This window comes from Pleurodeles waltl, chromosome 10 (assembly GCF_031143425.1).
Source record: "Pleurodeles waltl isolate 20211129_DDA chromosome 10, aPleWal1.hap1.20221129, whole genome shotgun sequence".
NCBI classification, from domain to species: domain Eukaryota; kingdom Metazoa; phylum Chordata; class Amphibia; order Caudata; family Salamandridae; genus Pleurodeles; species Pleurodeles waltl.
Window position 1 is genome coordinate 246,475,727 of NC_090449.1, and position 22,475 is coordinate 246,498,201.

Here is a 22,475-nt window from a genome sequence, read left to right on the forward strand (position 1 = left end):
GCAGATATCCAGGACTGGTACACCTTCTGCTAGCGCTATGGTAGCAGCCTTGCCCCTTGGGAGACTGCTTTTTTGGCCAGAGCGCAGCATATTTTTATGCAGAGAACAACTGCAAAACTGTTAAGTTTCTGCACTGCCTGGGCTGTCTTCGCTCCCACGTACCCCACAAAGAGTTGGTCGTCCACCCGGAACTCTTTTGTGTGGTCAAGGTAGAACTAAAACACTCTTTTGGGGTTCAGTCTGTGAAGTCCCTCCTCTTCCTTAGAGGGATGCAGGGTAGCAAAGAAGCTGGGTAGGGTGATAGTCTGACCAGGGTGGAATGGGGTCACCACCTTAGGGAGGAAAGAGGCATGAGTGCGAAGCATTATCTTGCCTGGAAACATTGTGAGATACGGAGGCTTGGATGACAAAGCCTGCATCTCACTCACCCTCCGAGCAGATGATATTGCCACTAAGAAGGCTGCCCGTAGCCACGAAAGGGACGAAAGACAAGACGGCTGGCATGGGGTCGCCGAGAGGCCCAAGGACTTGGTCGTAGCCTGGGAGTCCTTAAGGGGTTCCAGCGCTGAGTTTGCCTTTTCATCAAACAGGCGTGAGCCACCTAAGGGCATGTTCATAAGGTTTGCCTGGACATCCCCAGGGAAGCCACATGTTCGTAGCCTGTTCGAGATATCAAAGGTATACTAGATGGGGATCTGTCACCAACATGGCACCATGGCAGGTACCATACTGGTTGAATCCCATCTTTCTTGATGACATCTTCACACAGATGAAAAAACGTTCCAAAAAGTTGAAAAAAAGGCCTGTCATAAAAGAGAGGTGTAGCTCTACCTCGGATCTGTGCTTAACCGGCATGGAAGGAAAAGAACTGACATACGAACGCCTGGGTGGCGCCTTAAGATGTGACCGGGACGTCATAGACGGCCCTGCCGACAACACCACACGAAGCTGAACGAAGCCACCCAACGCGGAGCGCAGGGGTATTGCTCATCACAAAGTTCCAGACTCCAAGCAGATGCCTGGAAATTCTATGGTAAGGAATCTGTAGCTAGAAGTCTCTACCAGATACCCAAAACTATAACTTAGTGAAACATGAAACTGTGTAAGATTTGGATGAAGGAGATTTTTATGACTGATAGGATCTTGATCCTTAGACTGGGAAAGATGGAGCTTAAAAGGAAGCTGAGAAAGGTGATGCACAACTGATCTCGCATCTCTAAGTGCAAATGCAGGGATTCCTTAAAGGCTGATGTCTCAAATCTTTAAGAACAAAATAAGATTTGAGAGACTGAGATGACATTGCGCTACAAGAAACTAAATGGTCAAGAGCAAGGATTCTCAAAAATCAGAGTAGTAGTTTACTTTTCAGAAGGAGACTGAGTGTGTTCAACAGTTACTGCACTAAGGTTGTGGTATGGGAATCCTGGAGAAACCTGAAAAACTGTGCTAAATAATGGGAACAGGGAGTCCAAATAATGTGTGCTTCTTGTGCTAAAGGCGTAGAACACCAATGTGATTTAACGTAATGTTAATTTCTTAAACTAATTTTCGTCTAAGAAATTGGCTTAAAAAGTAAACCTCTCATTATTGTTAATGGCTTAAGATTTAGATACTCGAGTACTGAAGATATTTTTATTGGGTAATTAGAAATACCTGTTTACAATGTAATTACAGTAATTATTATAATCACAACAACCTAAAAGACATTTGCTAAAACAGAAATCTATTGAGAATTCACGCATTTAAGAAAGCTGTGTATCATTAACTGTTTGCAATATATGTTTGAGATGCCTTCTTAACCATACTGTTCCTGAGGAACTGATGATTTAGTTTATTTATAGAATTGTGGTACTTTTATACAAAACAGGTTCAAACTGGGTTGTCTAAAACAAAATTAAGAGTACTACTCCTCAGTTAGAAAGAACTGGCTTCAAAGAGGGGATGTTATTTATGTCAGGCTCATAAGACTGATCTCATGTAGAGTATAATGGGATCTCCAAGCAACATGCCATTAAAGGTACATATTGGAAACAGGCAGGAATTTCTGAATGGGATAGCTTACTATCACAAAGTCAAAAAGGTTTTACCTTTATTTCCAATGGAATGTCAAGGTATGGATCAAAGGTATCAGAAACGCCTTTGCAGTTCAAGCACTTAACTGTAAAAACACATAATTTGAAACATGAAAAAGTAAGTTAGGAGATGCTTTACACCAAAAATGTACTTCAGCAAGAGTACAAGGTCAACATTTTTGTGTTAAAATGTCTATTTAAAAAAAAAAAAAAAAAATACCTCTGGAACGCAGGTAGCCTCCAAATATTTGACAAATGAGAGTTGTGGCTTGGGTATGTCTGTCCAACCTAAAAAATATGAAAACACAGGCAATCAGAGCTCTGATCACACACAAGGACCACTATTGGCTCTCTAAAAGAACTATCACAAAATAAAATAAATTTTATACCTTTTAGTATTGACTAACACAATAATGATTTACCTGTGCAACAGATTTCTGTGATTTCAGTTTTGCAAAACTGGAGAAAATTACAACTATTAGGGGCACTGTCAACCAACAGACACTTTATCATAAGTAGTGAGTCTGCAAAGCAAAATAGGTGTTTTTCCATGAAAGATAATGCACCATTAATGGAATAGACACTATATTCCCCTATTTTCTTGTGCACTGCAATCAATAATAGGGTATTACTAGACAGATCTTTTATCATAAATTCTAAAATAAAACTGCTTGAAAAAAGGTGGAGATGTGTGGCATGGGATTTTAGATGACTCAAAGGTGGCAAGATAACTTATATAGGAGCCCAAAAGTGCCTAGAGTCTCACATGAGAAAAGAATGGTAGCATAGTCAAATAGGATGCAGCGTAGAAAGGCCCGGAGAACTGACACCTTTCTTTAAAAGAAGGACATTTAAAAAAATATCCCACCATGCCCCGTCAGGGACACATGAGATAATTCTCTTTTTACAAATATCAAAGCTCCTTAGAGAGAATCAGTCAATTTTTTTGGCTAATCTCCTCGGAGGACGTCAGGTTGCTTAGGACTATACTGAAGATTCCCTAGAGGAGAACTAATATTACAGCTAGTTACATACTGCTTCTACTCCAGGAGATCTCCATTTATAGTCATAAGCACTGAATGGAGTATTATGGCCAACACTACAACAGCAGATGCAGACAAAGAAAATAAAATACTGTACAGAGTGATTTGGTAAGGAAGCTTGGTTCCCCTAGGCATTTGCTTTGGAAAAATATCTTGTAAAGATGTGAACGTAACTTAAATGGCAGATTTACAGACTTCAGAAACAGAAATTTTATTTATGAATGTAGAATAAGATGCTCTTCCCCTTGCAGAATGGGGTTCGGGCCTATCAGATTCTGTAAACACTCTTAACACAATAAAATAGGGGAAACAATACATCAAAAAATAGAATGCTGTGTCTTGGCTAGACCAGTATGAATGGGTCCATAACTGAAAAAAGTAGGTTAGATTCTCTTACTTCCTTTATCTTATTAAAGTAGACGATTGAACCCCACCGAAAGTCGATCAGTGCAATGACCTCCTTGCTGCGGAGGAGAGATTTTGGAAGGTATTTGTATGGTAAATGGTCTAATTGACACGAAATCTGCCACTAGTAGGAAACTCAAATGAGTTAGCATAAACACCTCAACTTTGTGGAGACTGTTTATGGTTTACTAATGGAAAGTACCCAAATCTCAATGACTACAAACAGAACTGTGACTACAAGGAAAGGTATTTTCCAGGACAAGTGCCAGAAGGGAGCCCTGTCGATTGGTTTAAAAGGTGGCTATAGATTAAATAAAAATGTCAAGGGTGGGTTGGGCACATGGTTAAGTAAAAATAAAGAGAATGTCTCCCTACTGTAGGAAACGTTTTTTTTAAACCATTAGAGGAAATCATTTATCACAGGGGTCCTAATAAAAGAGGCTTCATGCAGACTTCTTCTACAAGCTATAATCTTGCAAGTCGGAGCCAGTACGAATGCCTCATAGCCAAGCCATTGCAATATATGAGCTGCCAGATCCGATCAATCAGCCACTGCACTCTTGAGTTTACTAGAACTATTAACCCTTCCAGAAGGGCCTTCCTAAAATCATCTCTATGTTCTCAATTATGTTTTTTGTGAAAGGCTGGCAGAAATACCTCAAGGAATAGTTGTACTTCACAATTAATGCTATGCCAATGGCAGTTTTCATGGCTTTCGTGGAGGTAACACAGACCTTATGGCCAGCAGCATTTATCCATTTTCTTTCCTTCACAGTGGCACAGGTTAAGTTGGAGAAGTCAAATAGTGTTCACTTGTCGCAGAGGAAAAATTACAGAATCAAGTTGAAGATCTTTCTGCCAAAAGTATGGCTCTTGATCCCAAGACTTATACTTTTTCTGCAGCCAGGTAGATATTGATTTTAGTAAAGCTGGTGTGAACAACTGCTCGAGTGCAAGCTCTAGCAAACCTGGTAAATGTTGAAGTAGTAGCCATGTAGTGGACAGCAGATGAGGAGTATCTAATATGACTGATGACATTGTCAGTGCAGTTGGTTTAAGAATCTTAATTTTTAAAATTCATTTGAACACAAACTCACCGAACATGAAAGATTCCTGAATGAGGATGCAAAGATAGTGTGGTTGAATAATCCATTTTGCAAGACCAAGATAAATAGGTCCAAGATCTTGAACTGGAGTGGTATGCTGACCGGGAACGTGTTCTGCACCTGGACCAGTCTGAATGATGTCTAGACCTCCTAAGGAGCCTAGCCAATGAGTGGGAGTGGCATATGGAAAGTTCCTGTCATGTTGAGAGATTTCTGATAGTGAAGCTGAAACTGGTTGAGGAGCGACCAGAGGTGTTGGCTCTGTTGCAGCAAAGGTTTGAAGAAGACTGTGCTGGCGTTGAACACTATGGGAAAGCTGGGTCTAATTGCAGACTCACTACAAGCAAAATATGGTGAGATGTAGAATACGCCCTGGAGTATTCGGAGTCCTTTTCGTCTGAGGGCCAGTCAGCAGTAGTCACTTTCACCTAGGTAAGTCAGGCCTGGATACCTTCTGGAGGTTCCTTCTCTGCAAGGGCAAAGCAGATTTTAATGCAGTGCACTCCACCTGGAATGCCTTGTCCTTTTATAGCTCATCACCAGTCTGGAATTCCTATCGAATAGCTGACCGCCCGACGAGCCAACATAACGGCAACAAAAACAAAATCTTCATCTGTAACAAACAAAACTTGAAGCTATGCAAGGTATCAAAAGGCGTCTCCAACAGAACTGTGAAACCAAGTTAAGGTCCCACTGAGGCGTAATGAAAGAAGAAATGTGTAAAACAACCTTTTGAGAAACATCATCACAATTGGGGACTTGGACAGTGAAGGATGGTCTGGCAGATAAAGAAAGCCTAAATGTAATCATTACTTGTGGCCAAGTGAGAAACCTTATCAGGCAAGCAAAGCACAAAGTACAGCACATCTGACATATGAACCTTAGGAGGATCAGTGTCCTTCACACTTCACCAAGATAAAAAGGGGATCTGACAGTGACAGAAGACAGATTTGTTGAGGGGTGACTTGCTGACAGGATGACATCCGCCACCTCCCAAAGTCGATGGACAGATCTTAAATTGCCTTGCTCACTCACCAGACCCGAAGGTGGAGGCTATGAAGGATGGGGTGTAAAACCCTGCCTTCTGACTGCAACAGGAGGTGCACTCTGATTGTAAGCAGAAGGGAAGGACAGAGATGGGTGGAACACACAAAATCTTCCACAGCCCATCTGGAGTGATCAGAAGCATCTATGCATGATCTGGGTGCAGAATCCTCAGCATCCAAGGAATCAGAGGAACCGGAGAGAATGCATAGAGCAAGGGGAAAGTCCCAGATTAGAAGGAACGCATCCCTAGAGCTACCTGCATTAGATACTAAATGGCGTGGAACAGGAGACAATTGTTTGCAAGTGGCAAAGAGGTCCAGCAGAGCTGTACTTCAGAAGGCAAAGATGGACTCTCTCATCTGAAGATGCCATTTTTTTTTTTAAACAAACCATTAAATCCTATTAACATCATTATAAATTATTCAAACTACAGCCAATATGAGACTTTCGATGAAAGAACTGCTAGAGAATTGGATTTACAGTAACTTTTTTTCTTTTCAAGTACTGGATCTTTCATATAAGCACATGCCTTAATAAAGATCATCAAAGCAGTATAAGGAAAGCAGTAGGCGGACATAGGGTTTATCTTAAACAGGTTTCTGAGCACAGCCCATACTATGCAGTACCTTTGCTGCCATCTACATCAATGCCATAGTGCTTAGTGAACACATGGGCAGCACACTGTGTCACTGTTTCACCTATGTTTCTAAAGGAAAGTGCAGCAAAGAGCGAAGTTCTTGTTTCCATAGCTCTTATAGAATGAGCTTTCAATGTACTTGTCAATGGTCTGTTTATCAATGCATGTGACACTGTGATGCAAGCCGCAATCCACCTCATTGAAGTCTGCCTGGTTATTGGCTTGCCTCTTTGCTGGCCGATTTTTGAAATTCTCTCATACTGTTCAAATAGAATAAAACATTTTATTCAATCCAATGAATGCAACATTTCAGCTGCAGGGTTTGGATTAAAAAAGAATGATGGGAAGCCATTCTCTGCCTGATATGAAATGACAAAGGAACTTTGTGAATACACCTTCAATTGGTAGTCAGGGCTACGTTATCTTATGCAAAATGCAAGAAAAGCTGTTTCAAGACGATGCTTGTTCGTCACTAACTCTTTTTGTTGAAGTGATAACTAAAAGACAAACTGTCTTTCACAAAATCTGCTGAATGGACACTTGATTAATGGTTTCAAAAGGCATACACATCAAAGCCACCAGTGCTGGAGTCAGCTCCCATTTTGGATCCCACTCTAGAGTAGGCAGGAACATTCATTAGACCGCTCAAATTATTTTCTTATTCTATGGCAGAAAATGGCGTTATACTGGAGTCTCTTTAAAAAAAAGCAGATTGATGCACTTTAACAGATGCAAATGAGATCCAGCTTTTGCTAAACTTAACCGAGCAGGCTAAATATGGTGTAGTGTCATTTCCAGAGGATTACATTTTTCCTGTTTAATCAAATGCAGAAAACGATCCCCTTTTAAATTATACGTTTCACTGCTGAAGTTACTCTATTTGCTTCAGGGATTGGCAAATGCCCAAAGTCCATGTCTTGATGAGCTATACGATCAATTGCAGCAAATGTGGACGACAGCAATGTATTCGACCACTTTTCCTTGAAAACAGTCATGCATCTACCTTGACTGGGCTGGTGCTTCCAATGACTGGTACCTCGATTTAGCATACCAATGAGGACTGGCCCATGCTGGGATTACTAGTTTCAGTGGCGATTCTTGTGTCTTATTTTGCATAGTACCCTGGGGATTAAAGATATTTGGGGAAATGCATAAATTTCACTGTCCAATCTATTGTGAAGGTGCCTCCTTTCGAGCCTGAACAAAAGCATCTGCTGGCATAATTTGGACACTTAGTTTTGGTCTCAAGTTAACATGTCCAGCTGAGGAGTACCCCTTTTTTGAAAGATCAATTATAGTTATTGTCTATTTTTCACTTGTGGATGCCCACATAATGTCTGCTTGGATGATCTTCCACACCATTATGGAACCTCCACGACATACTTCACACAAAGCTCAACATGGTGATGAATTGCCCATCTCTACTCCTTCTGGGTCTCTTGCAAAAGACGAAGTGACCTGGTTCCTCTGCCTTTTAAGATGTAAAACATGGTGGCGGTGTTGTCCATATGAACTATGACATAAGACCTTTGAACTGTAGGTAAAAATGTCTTTAATGCCGTCCTGACTACTCTGAGTTCCAGAGTATTGATGTGCAACTGGCACTCTCACTAACCAAAGCCCATTTATTTCCATACCTTGTAAATGTATGTCCCATTCTGTCAGCGAAGCATCTGTAGTTAAGAGAAGGTGGGGCTTCATAGGAGTCGGCAATTGTCCCTTGAAAACTCTCCTTTCCGATCCACCCTCCAATGTCTTGTTTCATGTGTGGGGTCATGAAAACCACATCATCCAAGTCTCCTGAGATTGAGGCCCATATTAAAACTTTTTTTAGCGCTGCATTTGCATCATTTTTTGATGCAAAAGCGGCGCAAATTTACAAAATATAATTATATTTTGTAGGTTTGCGCCGCTTTTGCGTCAAACAAATTATGCAAATGCAGCGCATAGAAAGTATAAATATGGGCCTTAGTACTACTGATTTCTCCGTTTTGATTATCTCCCTCTGTCGTCAACAATGAGGCAATAGCTCAATGCACAATGACATTGTTCTTGGGATTGCTCCTTCTTTTGATAAAATGGCTGTAGCTTAATGCATCTATTTGTTGCCTCTCTCCTGGGATGGATATCGTGATCCCTCTTGTGTGTGAATTCGGTCTCCCAGAATAACCAAATCTCAGCTTGGGAGTCAAATTTGATTTGCTTTTGTAGATAAACAAGCCTAAAAAAGACAGGACCTTCATTGTTAAGTTTGCTGGCACCCAAGACAGCTGTTTTTTGCCTTCATCAGGCTGTCATTTAGATATGGATAACACATAGCACCTTTTGTTCTTATAAAGGATGCTACTGGCACTAAACAGTTTGTGAAGACTTGAGGAGCTGATTGTAGGCCAAAAGTTAAGGTTTGGAACTAGTACTCATGATCAGAACCATGAAATAAAGGCATCTTCTTTGTTTTACATGAATTGGGATGTTGAAGTAGACAACTTCTAGATTTATGGATGTGAAGAATTTGCCTTTCCTTGGAAACGGTAGAATCCTCTTCTAGTGTAACCTTGCAAAATCTTTGGCTTTTAGATTTGTTTTTAAATACCTTAGGTTAAACAGAAGTCACCAATATCCTGATCTTTTTAGAATGAGCAAGAATCTTGAATAGGAGCATTGACAGACTTACATAGACGGTACTTCCTCTATGGCCACTGGTATGGACATCTCCAGTTGAAACCCTTATAGGCGTTTGTGTCTTTTTTTTTCCTGGTGGAAGTGATAGTGTGCTTTCCATAAATTCTAGGTAGTGGCCACGATGGATGAAGTCTAACACACATTTGCTCTTGTCTGCTTTACATTCTCTTGAAATAAGCCATCTTGTGCCCCAGCACTGGCAGATTTAAAAGGTAACAGGTATTTCCTGGAAAATTAGGCTGGAAAGTCATGCTGTACCTCCTTTGGGGTCATAATTGGAGGATTGATTTCCTCTGCATCTTTGCCCTTTGTTGTTCAACTGGTTGCCTGCAGCCAATACGATCCATATTGTTTATATAGGTGAAGAAATGATCCCTGATTGTAGGACCTCGGATTCTACAATCTGTATTCCCTGTAAGGCTGCATAGGTTACACTACTCCTACAGATCTCACTGCCTCTGTATCAGCCTTTAGGGATGGTAGAGCATAATTCGCCTTTTTCCCAAATATGTTCAGTCCATCAAAGGGTTTGTACATTGTATTGGATTGAATTTCAAGTCTAAAAGATGTCAGATCCTATGTATGACAGCTGCATTACCAATTTGTCAGAAAGCACAGATTACAGCATCCGTAGCTTCATCTATATCAGATGTTGCTCTCCCTACCTTGTTCAAGATTGCTTTAAATTTCGCCTTGTCCTCTTCCAGCAATATTTCTAGTAGCTCCAAAGTTGATGATCTAACCCAGCAATTTTGGAAGATGGGTTTGCAATCTTAATGGCAACCAGCAGCGCATTTTCTTTTTTTGGCACTGGTTTGGGGCATGCAACATCAGGAATTATAACATCATTCCATTCTAAATACTTACTAGAAGTTTCAGGTATATTAACATCATAATTGTCAAGTGGAGGCATTTTAGCATAACCTGAGTCATCACCATCATGAACAGGTTCCACACCTTCGTGGTGTCTATCATCTGAACTAGATACATCTCTATCAATGCCATTATTTACTACTATTGTAAAGCCAGATCCTTCAGGCAATGTTGGTTCTTCTGGTATTTGTTCTTGAGGCACCTAAACAGGTTTCAGTTCTGAAGTAATTGGAAGCGGCAGTGGTGGTTGGAGAGGGAACCATTCGTCTGGATGACAGCCAAGGTTGGAATGATGTGGAAGTCTTTGACAAATGTTTTTTAAACACATCTTTTTAGTTACTGAAAATGTGCAATTGTACTTTAACCACAGGGGGAGCAGGTAGGGTGAATGCATTCTTCAGACTTTTTGGAGTATCAGCCTAGGTGACTGCAACTCCTACACCTTACATGGAGAAAAATGATATTCGTTGTACTCCTCTTCTGAATCAAAAACACAAACATTCAGAGCTGAAGGCCTAGCAGCTCCTCACTCTTCTTCCTGATCGCAATCATCACTGACGAAGGCCTCAGTTGTGCCCAGATTTTAATCATCCTGTACACCGTCCACTTCTTGGCCTGAAGAAGCATCCTGCAAGAATCTTTTTGGAAGAGGCAATGACACTAGTGACACCATTATAGAGTACAGAGGCATTACTACAGATATTGTTGAAGCTGCTGTGGCTGAAACGCAAGCCGTTTGAACTTCAGGAGTAGCAGGAAGGCTCACTGGGAGTGGATCCAAGAATTTTTCCCATCATCAATGATATTGGTATAGACGAGAGCCTTTCTGGATTCGTCCTCATAGGCAATGGAAGCATCGTTGACAATGCGTCAATGCTTCAGAAGCAATCATCACAGGCTGTATTTACGAGGATGGTGTGGCTGTCGTCAACAATGAGTATCTCTTCATATGCATATGTTGTACATCTTGGGCACTTGACATACTTGCAGGACCTGAAGTCATCTCCACTGGTCTTCTGGTAGACGGCAAGGCACCTGAGTACCAGATATCAGCAACCTTAGGTCTCTTCAAATGTTCTTCCTCAGCAGACTGTGCCTTTCTCTTTGATTTGTGAGAATACTTTTTGGCATAACACTTCTCTAGGTTGTGAGTGGGATGAAGACAATGCTGTATTTTCCTTATAGATCATCCAGGTTTTTTTTTTTTTTTTTTTCTCACAAGTCCAGCATTCCTTGAAGAAAGATTTATTTTGTCCCAGCTCAGATGTGATCAATAAAGAGGACCCCTGACAAGGGAACAACTCAGGCCAGTGATCTCTGATTGGCTGTAGTTTAAGTCTGTTACAATGATGTGGATAGGATGCAAATACATTGTAAAATGTCAATGTTATCAAGAGTAGAGGGTTCAATGCTATGTGGTGGTGCACAGTAGAGTGGAGTGGTGCAGAGGGGAGTGGCGCAGAGCAGAGTGGCGTGATGCAGAGAGCAGTGAGGTCTCGGGTGGCACAGAGTGCAGTCGAGTGAGAGTACAGTGGCGTAGATTGGTGTACAGTAGAATAGAGTAGTGCAGAGTAGAGTAGCAGAGAGTTCAAGGCGGAGAGTGCAGTGTTGCAGAGAAGTGTGTCAGAGTGCAGTGGTGTGGAGCAGAGTGGCGTAGAGTTCAGTGATGCAGAGCAGAGTGCAGTGGCATACAGTGCAAGGACAGAGTGCACTTGTGTAGAGTGCATTGGCATAGAGTGCAGTAGATAAGAGCAGTGCAGAGGCATGGAATGGGGGGGGTCACAGAGTGCCAGGAAAATGCAGTGGCGTAGAGCACATTATTTCAGAGAAGAGTGAAGTGGCGTAGAGTGCAGTGGTGCAGGGTAGAGTGTAGTTGCGTAGAGTAGCACAGAGTGTAATGACATACATTAAAGTAGAAATTAGTTACTTAACTGTAACTCCAGTTCTCCAACATTGGTATCTTTTATATATTCACATGCTTGAACCATTCCCAGTCATCAGGTTGGGAATCCCTGATATATTAAACTAGAAGTATACAGTGCAAAACACATATAATATGAAGTATATAATGTAAAACGCCATAGGTCTAAAACAACACAATAAGTTTAGTAGTACATCCACTTCATTTGAAAGAGCTCAAACTTCAGCGGTTCAGAGGTGGAACCTTAAATATTCCTACTCCCCTTAGAGGCCACCAAATATTCCTACTCCCCTTAGAGGCCACCACATATTTAGATTTTAAAGCACAAGTGTGAGAATAAAATACGATGAACCTCTGACCAGGGAGGAGAGAGGGTTGCATGTGAATATATAAAAGATACCTATGTTGGAGAACTGGAGATACAGGTATTTTACAAATTTCTTCTCCAACACTGGATATTTTATATACTCACATGATTGAATCAGAATAGCAAGCAGTATGAAATACAACAAAGTGGGAAGCAGGCTCACCTTTAGGAAAATAGGTTTCTCAGGACTGCCTGTCTCACTGCTGCATCTGCACCTGTGTCTACATCTAGGCAGTAATGCTTAGTGAACATATGCCTGCTCGCCCTGGTGGCTGAAAGGCAGATATTTTTCAAAGGCACCCCAGCGTAGAGTGCTGCAGTTGAAGCCATGCCCCTGGTAGAATGCTCCGTCACTCATCCCTGGAGAGGATGCTTAGCTTTTGCATGGCAGAAAGCAATGTAGGATGAGCCAGCAGAATACTCACTGCTTTGACCGGGCTTCTCCTTTTCCTGATCGAGCAAATGACACAAATGACTGTTCCGAGGTGAGTATGCCCTTTGTCTAGTCCATACAGAATCTGAGGCCTACACACAATCTAAGGAATGATCTTTCTGCTGGAGATGATAGTAAAAAAAGATCCAGGAATGACAGGCCTATTCAAATAGAAGTCAGTAGGCACAAATGAACTTGGGGATAGTTCAGAGTAAAACCTTGTCCTTAGTGAAGCTGTGGAATGACTCCATGATGGCGAATGCCTAAATCTCTCCCACTCTCCTGGCAGATGTGAGAGCTAAGAGGAGAGCTGTTTTCCATGAGACAAACTTGAAGACCACATAATATATTGGCTTAAAAGGAGGTAACATTAGTTGACTAGGGACTGTGTTAAGCTCCCATGTAACTTGAGGATGTCGAAGAGGTGGAAAAGCTCTGAAGAGTCCCTTCATAAATTGATTAATGATCCTTTGGGAAAATAGAGTAGTCGACAAATTGCCAGTCCTCCTAAACCTGAAGATTGCAACCAGATGCACCCTCACTGAAAAATATTTAAGACCACTCTTGGCAAAACTTAGCAGATATGCCAGGATATGAGATGTCTATTATTCTTGCACCAGACACAGAACCGCTCCTGCTTAGCAACAAATTTCTTACTGGTCACTGAAGCACGCTCCAGTGCCAAGATTGGCATACACAACTGCAAAAGATCCAGATGACCAAACTCTAGGTGTCAGGTACCTTGGTGTTAAATTCAGTGATTTGTGGTCGTGGTAAAGGACCTCTCTTTGATGTTTGGACAATACCATAGGATGCAACTTCAAAGGAATGGCTGAATGTGCTGCCAACTGCAGGAGCTCGCTGTGCTAGTACTAGCAAGGACGGAGAAATGAGGATCAGATTGCAATGGTCTAGCCTCACCTTCAACACCCTGGGAATCAGGGGAAAAGGTGGAAAGGTGTAAGCAAATATCTTGGACCAGCTCATCGAAAGAGCGTTGCCCATCGGCCCTAGGTGCCAGAACCTTCTTGCAAAGCACAGCATTTCTTGTGGTACAGAGTAGCAAACAGATCGATCGTGGGGTGACTCCACCACCTGAAGATGTAATCCACCTGCTTCCGCTCCAATTCCCACTCATGACAATCTGACATTTGCCGACTGAGTGTGCCTTCCTCATCGTTCTGGCAGCCTGGCAGATGTTTCACGGCAATGACTACCCTGTGAGAAATATCTCAGTTCCATAAAAGCTGTGCCTTTTCTGAAAGGATCTTGGATCGTGTCCACCCCATTTCTGACTATATAAATCAAGGATGTTGCGTTGTCTATTTTGATCAGAACCGGTTGACCTGCCAACCTGGGGAGGAATGCCTGTAAGCCTAGGCTTATGGCACAGAGGTCCAAAACACTGATGTGTAACTTCTGCTCTGCCTCCGACCAAAGACCCATGGTTGAAAGCTCTTGGGAGAGGAGCTCCCCATCCATCCATGGTTACATCTGCATTCAGTAACAACCATTATGTTACTGGTAGGAAAGAAAGTTCTGTGGTTGGCTTTCTGGTATCTTCCAGTACATTAAAGCTTGTTTCAAGTGCCTTGTGATACAGACCGTATCTTCCCACAAGCCTTCTACTTGCTTCCATTGCAGATCCAGCTCTTGCTGAACAGGTCTCATCTGAAGTTTGCAGAATGGAATGAGGCCTATACAGGATGCCATCAGTCCTATCAGAGATTTGTATGGACTCACTGTGATCGTCTGCTTTCTAGCAATAGATCTTGACATTTTCTGTAACTTTGTCACTCTTTCCACTGATGGAAAGGCTTTCCCCAGCTGAGGGTCTATCCTTGTTCGTAGAAACAGGGTGCTTGTTTAGGGACTTAACTATTACTTTTCTCTGTTTAACATAAGACCCAACCTGTGCAATAGATTAGTAACAGTCTTTGTGGACTCTAAGGCTGCGTCTCTGGAAGACGCCTTGATTAAACAGTCGTCCACATATAGGAACACCTGGTGACCTCACCTGAGAAATGGGGCAATTAATGTGAGGCATTTGGTGAATATTTTTTAGGCAGATCTGAGCCCAAAGGGATGCTCCTTGAACTGGTAGTACTGATGAGCTACTGAGAATTGAAGATACTTCCTGTGTTTTCAATCAATGGATTCATTTGTGGCTTGGGGACAACCTCTATTGCTCGTTTAAAGAGAAGCATGAGATTTCCCATCTGTAACTCCTTCATGAAGATGATATACCTTTCTTGGCAAACAAACTGGGGTGCTCCGGATGAACTAGAGTATGACTTGACTGGCCAATTTGCCTCAACCATTTGTCCAAAGTTATGTTGTTTTGTGCAGGAGCAGAAAGGGAACTTCTCCCCGCCCCCAACGTTTGTGGACCAGAAGGAAGAGGAGGAGTGAGATGAGTCAGGCTTATTTCAGATGGTCATTGGTTCTTGCTTGGGATAAACCTCTTCGTGAATATCTTCCACAAACTGGTCTTTAGTTTCTGTTGAAGGACTATCCTTGATCATAACTCAACTGTTTCTGAGGATAATAAGGTCGTCCCTGACCTCCGTACTGATTATATCCTCCTCTGAAAATGTGTGACCTCTGTGAGCCACAAAAATTAGAGACTCAAAATCTGGAATTTTGCAACCGCCCCAATGCCTTTGCAGTATCCGTATCAGTCTTAACACTTTGTAAAGCCTCTTCAACATGCCTTCCAAAAATAGTTCGGCCATCAAAATATATGTCAAGACCTTGGGCTGAACATCTGTACGAAAGGCTGCAGATTTTAAACAGACTTGCATCGTTAGCACAGTACTTCCTGCCAACTGCCGAGAACCAGTTTTTAAAGCATCCATTGCCGCATCAACAATCAAAGATGAGGTCAGTTCCCCTTCCTTTACAATAGCTCTCCCGGTTTTCCCCTTGTCCTTTGTAATAAGGTCCCACAATGGAGTTATGTCATGCCACATCTGACAATCATAATGACCTAGAATCGCCAGTGCATTATCTGTCCTTATTGAGGTTGCTGTCATAGAGCAAATTCTTCGACCCAAATTACCAATACGCTTGCTGTCCTTGTTTGGCGGATTAGATGACTGCATTGTTGGAGCCTTGGTTCTTCTGTGAGCTGCTGATGCAATTACAGAATCAGGTTCTGTATGACCAGTAAGGCATGCCGGAGCTGAATCCAGAGCTTTTTATTTGTTTTCCAGACAAGGTATTACCGCAGGAACTGTAGTAGGTATCTATATAAGCTTGAGACCTCCCAACCAAACATAATCCAGAATAGGTAGACTTTACATATTTTCGTGGTTGCTCTTTAAAATCATGAAGAAAACAAGGCTGATCCACAGGAACCATTGGTAAATTAAACTTCTTAGCCGCTCTTTCAATGAGGGAATTAAACTTTGAAATGTCATCTGTAGCGTTTTGTGGAGCCAGACCATCAGTTCCGCCTGAAACAATGTAATCTTGCATCCCTCTCTTGATCCCTCGCATCATCTGTTGGTATTTCTCCTTCCTCTCCTCGAATGAGTAGCATTAGAATAAGTAGAATTAAAATAAGCATCATCCATGTCCCCATCATAGAACGGCCCTCCTGGTGTTGGTGGAGGAGGTAGCTGTGATGGCATTCTAGGTGGTGAAGCTGGTAAAGGAGCCGGAAGAAAGGGTGTAGTAGGTAATCCCATATTAAGATTCTTGGATGGCTGCAGTAATAATTTAGTAAAAGTTATCATCATTTGTTGCAAGGTAGATCAAAAAAAGGCCATTGGCACTTGGAACACCTCTGGTTCTCTACCATAAGAAGGGGGTTTCTGCCTGAAATCCATACGAGCACTTCCAGAATTATATTCCTACATTCCTGCTGACACACATACTTATTGTAGGACTCATCATGCATTGCATCCTCTTCGAAATCAGTCCCAGGCAGACCCCCGGACCAAGGCTAGAGGATTAGGGCATTCCTACCCCCCCCCTTTAACTACCTCCCTTATTGCGTGTGCCTTTTTTGGGACTCGGCTGAAATTGAGTCCCAGAATGGCTGCCAACACTCTCTGGTTGAAGTGTTGGCTGCCAATCACATCTCCGCCATAAAGAATCTATGGAAATTAACATGGGAAACACACTTTGTTTCCTCCTTCTTTGCACCCACATATCCCACAAAGAGTTGATCGTCCACCGGAAGTCTTTGGTACGATCAAGACAGAACGCCAACGCTCTTTTTGGGTCCAGACGGTGGAGTCTCTCCTCTTCATGAGAGAGATGAGGGGGTGCGTAAAAGGTAGGCAAGTTGATGGACTGTCCGACAAGGAAGGGTGTCACTACCGTAGGTAGAAAAGAAGCCCTTGTGCAAAGCACCAACTTGTCAGGATGTATGGCAAGAAAAGGTGGCTTCGATGACAGAACCTGGAGTTTACTAACTCTGCGGGCAGAAGTAATGGCAACTAAAAAGACAGTCTTTATAGTTAAGAGCCTTAGAGGACAGTTGTGAAGTGGTTCAAACGGGGTACACATAAGATATGTTAAGATCAGATTGAGATCCCATTGGGGCATGATGAATGGGATAGGAGGAAAGATGTGTGAGGCCTTTAAGAAACCTCCCAACTATGGGAGATTCAAATAAGGAAGGCTGATCAGGTAACCTCAAGAAAGCAGAGATAGCAGAAAGATATCCCTTAATAAATAGTGCCCAAGGTGGAACCCTGCCGGGCAAGGGAAAGAATAAAGAGAAGAACTTGAGAAAGAGGAGCAGATAGAGGATCGACAGAATTGTCGATGCCCCATGGCACAAATTTCTTCCAACGACAGGCGTATGCTTTTTTGGTTGAGGGACGCCTGGCTGCCAAGATTAACATCACAGACTTCGGGTGGGAAGTCAAAAGACGTCAACTGTCACCGCTCAATCTCCAAACATGAAGCCGCAGAGTTGACAGGTTTGAGTGGAGGACCTTACCCTGCTGCTGCGACAGAAGATCCTCCCGAAGGGGCAGTCTGATCGGAGGAGCTATGGCCATGTTCAAAAGCTCGGGATACCAGACTCTTCGTGCCCAGACTGGAGCCACCAGTATTACTTGGGCCTGGTCGTGCCTGATCTTCTTCAGAACTCTGGGCAGAAGTGGTATAGGCGGAGGCGGACCGGAGGCCTGAATTCCACTTGCGACGAAAAGCATCGCCGAGCTAGTGCCGCCTTTGAAACTCCAACATGCAAAACAGCTGACACTGCACGCTCTACGGAGGCGAACAAGTCTAACCAAAGTTCTCCCCACTGCAGGAAGAGACCTTGCGCCACCTCTGGATGGAGACGCCATTCGTAGTCGACCATGCATCGTTGGCTGAGTTTGTCTGCTCTGGCATTCAAGGAGCCTGCCAGGTGTTGAACCACCAGTGAAATGCCCTGATGTTCCAGCCAAGTCCAGAGGCGAAGGGCCTCCTGATAAAGGGTCCACGACCCCACTCCACATGGTGGTGGTGTTGTCTGAACACTTGCACTGCTTTCCCCTTGAGGGAGGAAAGAAATGCTTTCAATGCTAGTCAAAAAGCTCGGAGCTCCAGATGATTAATATGGAGCCTGGTTTCCGCCGGAGACCAGATGAACGAGTTACTTACCTTCGGTAACGACTTTTCTGGTGGATACATTAGCTACCTGTGGATTCCTCACCTCATGAATACTCCCATGGCGCCAGCATTAGACGGAAATCTTCTTACTAGTGTCTGCACGTCGACGAGGACGTCACTGTCGCCCACGCGACGCCGTCTGACGTCATACAGGCAATAAGAGGTCCTCGACGACGTGCGGACGTCAGTACCAATCATTTTTTACGTGCATGAGAACAACCAGGCAATGCAATGAAAGAGCAAGGCAACATCCATTATATTGTAAAAATACACCACATTGTATGAATAACTGTAAATCTTTTTATGTACATATATATATATATATATAAAACTCTCTCTTTTAAAATATATACACACACCAAGTATATACATAAAGATATATACACATATACATATATATATATAAATATATTATATATACATCTATTGCACCCTCAAAGACCAAGAGGAGCGCACTCAAGGATTACTTGGCAAGACCAGAAAGGCAACGGGGAGGCGGGTGGGACCGTGAGGAATCCACAGGTAGCTAATGTATCCACCAGAAAAGTCGTTACCGAAGGTAAGTAACTCGTTCTTCTGATGGATACAACTACCTGTGGATTCCTCACCTCATGAATAGAGTCCCAAAGCAGTACCACGCCCGGCGGTGGGTGCCTAAATGGTCAAACCAAGAAATCCTGCAGCACTGACCGTGCAAAATGGCCGTCCCTTCTAACCTCAGAATCTAAACAGTAATGTTTTGCAAAAGTGTGAAGGGACGACCAAGTTGCGGCCTTGCAGATGTCGACCACCGGAACACCTCTGGCTAAGGCCGAAGTGGCCGACTTAGCTCTGGTGGAATGAGCTCTAATGCCCTCAGGAGGATCCTTCTTTGCCAAAGAGTAACATATTTTAATGCAAAGAACAACCCACCTGGATAGTGTTCTCTTGTGGACTGCCTTTCCTCTCCTCTTGCCCACGTATCCAATAAACAGCTGATCCTCCAGCCTGAAATCCCTTGTTCTATCGATAAAGAAGCTCAACGCTCTCTTTGGGTCCAGACGGTGCAGTCTTTCTTCCTCTTTGGAAGGATGAGGCGGAGGATAGAACGTGGACAAAGTAATTGCCTGAGCCAAATGGAAGGGTGAAACAACCTTCGGGAGGAAAGCAGCCTTGGTCCTCAACACCACCTTATCCCCATAAAAAGTTGTATAAGGGGGTTTTACTGATAAGGCCTGCAACTCACTCACTCTCCTTGCTGATGTTATAGCTATCAGGAAGACTGTTTTTAAAACCAAATACCTCAAGGGGCAAGAATGCATAGGTTCAAAAGGGGACCCCATAAGGAAAGTCAGGACTAAGGACAAATCCCATTGCGGCATAACGAATGGCTTTGGAGGATATTGATTTAGAAGACCTTTCAAGAATCTGATAACAATAGGGGATTTAAATAAAGATGGTTGGTCTGGAAGACATATGAAGGCTGACAAGGCCGATAAATAACCTTTAATGGTAGCCACTGCACAACCTTTCTGCGCCAGAGATAGAGCAAAAGACAAAACGTCCGATAGATGAGCATGTAAAGGATCAATCTGCCTCTCTCCACACCACGCAACAAATTTAGACCACCTATTAGCGTAGATAGATTTAGTGGAGTGTCGCCTGGCCGCTAATATAACATCCACTACCTCAGGCGGGAGAGAGAAGGAACTCAGGTTGCCCCGTTCAATCTCCAGGCATGTAGGTGCAGACTGTGGAGGTTGGGGTGTAGAACCTGCCCCTGCGACTGTGAGAGGAGGTCTGCCCTGAAAGGGAGACGGAGCGGCGGGCACATTGAGAGTTGGAGAAGGTCGGAGTACCACACCCTCCTTGGCCAATCCGGAGCTATTAAGATTACTAGAGCCCGGTCTTGGCGAATCTTCCTCAATACTCGAGGAATCAAGGGTATGGGAGGAAACGCGTAAAGCAACTGGCCGCACCAGGTCATTTGAAACGCGTCCCCCAACGCTTCCTGCATCGGATACTGAAGGCTGCAGAACAACGGACAATGCGCGTTCTCTCGAGTGGCGAACAGATCTACCCGAGGAAACCCCCACTTCTGGAAGATTAAACGGACTTGATCTGGATGGAGACGCCACTCGTGGTCTGCCGAGAAGTGGCGACTGAGACTGTCCGCACGCACGTTCAAAACTCCGGCCAGATGGTTTGCTATCAAGCAAATCCGATGGTCCTTTGCCCAGGACCATAGTCGAAGAGCTTCTCTGCAGAGAAGGTACGACCCCACTCCTCCCTGCTTGTTTATGTACCACATCGTGGTAGTATTGTCCGTTAGGACCTGTACCGACTGACCACGAAGGGAAGGGAGGAAGGCCTTGAGAGCCAGACGTACAGCCCGTAACTCTAACAGATTGATATGAAACCTCTGTTCCTCTGGAGACCAAAGACCTTTGATCTCCAGATCCCCCAGATGAGCTCCCCACCCTAGAGTGGACTGTGGCCACTGGTGGCGACTGCTGGAACGGCTTTCCTTGTGAAAGATTGTTGCTTGCAATCCACCACTTCAAATCCACAGCAGCATCTCTGGAGATCTTGACAGTACCCTCTAGATCCCCTCTGTGTTGAGACCACTGCCTTCGGAGGCACCACTGAAGAGCCCTCATGTGCCAGCGAGCATGCGTGACCAACAGAATGCAGGAGGCAAAAAGACCGAGCAGACGAAGGACCTTGAGGACTGGAACTACCGCTCCATTTCGAAACATTGGAACCAAATCCTGAATATCTTGAATCCGCTGAGGCGGAGGAAAGGTCCGACCCAATGTTGTATCCAGTACTGCCCCTATGAACAGGAGGCGCTGAGAGGGCTCTAGGTGAGATTTGGGCTCGTTCACCGAAAAGCCCAGGTCGAACAACAACTGGGTTGTTGACTGCAGATGACGCAACACAAGCTCCGGGGACTTGGCTTTGATCAACCAATCGTCCAAGTAAGGGAATACTGCTATCCCCTTCCTTCTGAGCTCTGCCGCAACCACCGACATCACCTTCGTGAAGACTCGAGGTGCTGAAGTAAGACCAAACGGAAGGACCGCAAACTGGTAGTGTTGCGATCCCACCACAAACCGGAGATACTTCCTGTGTGACTTGAGCATCGGGATATGAAAGTAAGCATCCTGCAAGTCGACAGACACCATCCAGTCTTCCATGTTCAACGCCAAAAGCACCTGTGCTAGGGTCAGCATCTTGAACTTTTCCTGCTTGAGGAACCAATTCAAGATCCTCAGGTCCAGAATTGGTCTCAAACGACCATCCTTCTTGGGAATCAGGAAATACCTTGAGTAAACTCCTTGACCCCTTTCCTGCTCCGGGACCAACTCCACCGCGCCCTTTAAAAGGAGGACTTCTACCTCCTGTTCTAGCAACAGGAGGTGTTCTTGTGAACAATATGAAGGGCGGGGCGGGATGAGGGGCGGAAACTCCCTAAAGGGAAGGGTGTAGCCTTTTCCCACAACACTGAGAACCCAAGTGTCCGACGTAACAGTCTCCCATTTGGTGAGAAAATGCTGTAATCTTCCCCCTACAGGAGAGGAGTGAGTGGGAAATGGTGGAAGCCTAAGGCTGCTTCCCCTGCTGCACCCCGCCAGAGGATGAGGAAGAGGCAGAGTGCTGCTGAGAGGCTCCCCTGGTGCGGACCCTACCCCTCCCCCTAAAAGATCTATAGGGATGGGAAGAGGCAGGTTGCTGATATCTTCCCCGAAAGGAAGAGGAGGAAGAGCCACGCCCAAATCCACGAAACCTCCTGAAGAATCTGGAAGAGGCCGTGGAAGAAGGAGCTTGGAGTCCCAACGACTTAGCCGTGGCCCTGCTCTCCTTAAAACGTTCCAAGGCCGAATCAGCCTTAGCCCCAAACAGTTTGTCCCCATCAAACGGGAGATCCAACAATGTGGACTGTACATCTGCCGAAAAGCCCGAGTTACGGAGCCAGGCCTGTCTCCTTTCCACCACAGTTGTGCCCATTGCTCTGGCTACCGAGTCGGTGGTATCCAGTCCCGTCTGGATAATTTGGGTCGCAGCAGCCTGGGCATCAGAGACAAGATCCAAAAGACCCTGGGGAAGCTCTGTAAACGAAGAGGAGATGTCATCCATCAGAGCATGAATATACCTCCCCAGGATACAGGTTGCATTGGTGGCTTTTAACGCCAGACTGCAGGACGAAAAAATCTTCTTCGACTGCGCCTCTAGCTTTTTTGAATCTCTGTCCCCAGGCACCGTCGGAAAAGAACCAGGCGCTGACTTG

The 22,475-nt window shown here is 44.1% G+C and overlaps 1 protein-coding gene across 4 annotated transcripts in view; it reads right to left on the minus strand.

Annotated features, from left to right (window-relative positions):
* The window catches only part of USP42 (ubiquitin specific peptidase 42), a 668,484-nt gene that overhangs the window by 509,874 nt on the left and 136,135 nt on the right, over window positions 1-22,475 (minus strand). For all 4 annotated transcript variants that reach the window (XM_069210325.1, XM_069210321.1, XM_069210323.1 and 1 more), the window contains exons 6-7: window positions 2,293-2,360; window positions 2,088-2,158 (exon numbers count right to left, since the gene is read on the minus strand). In XM_069210325.1, the coding sequence (XP_069066426.1) occupies window positions 2,088-2,158; window positions 2,293-2,360 (139 nt within the window). The remainder of the gene's footprint in view (window positions 1-2,087; window positions 2,159-2,292; window positions 2,361-22,475) is intronic.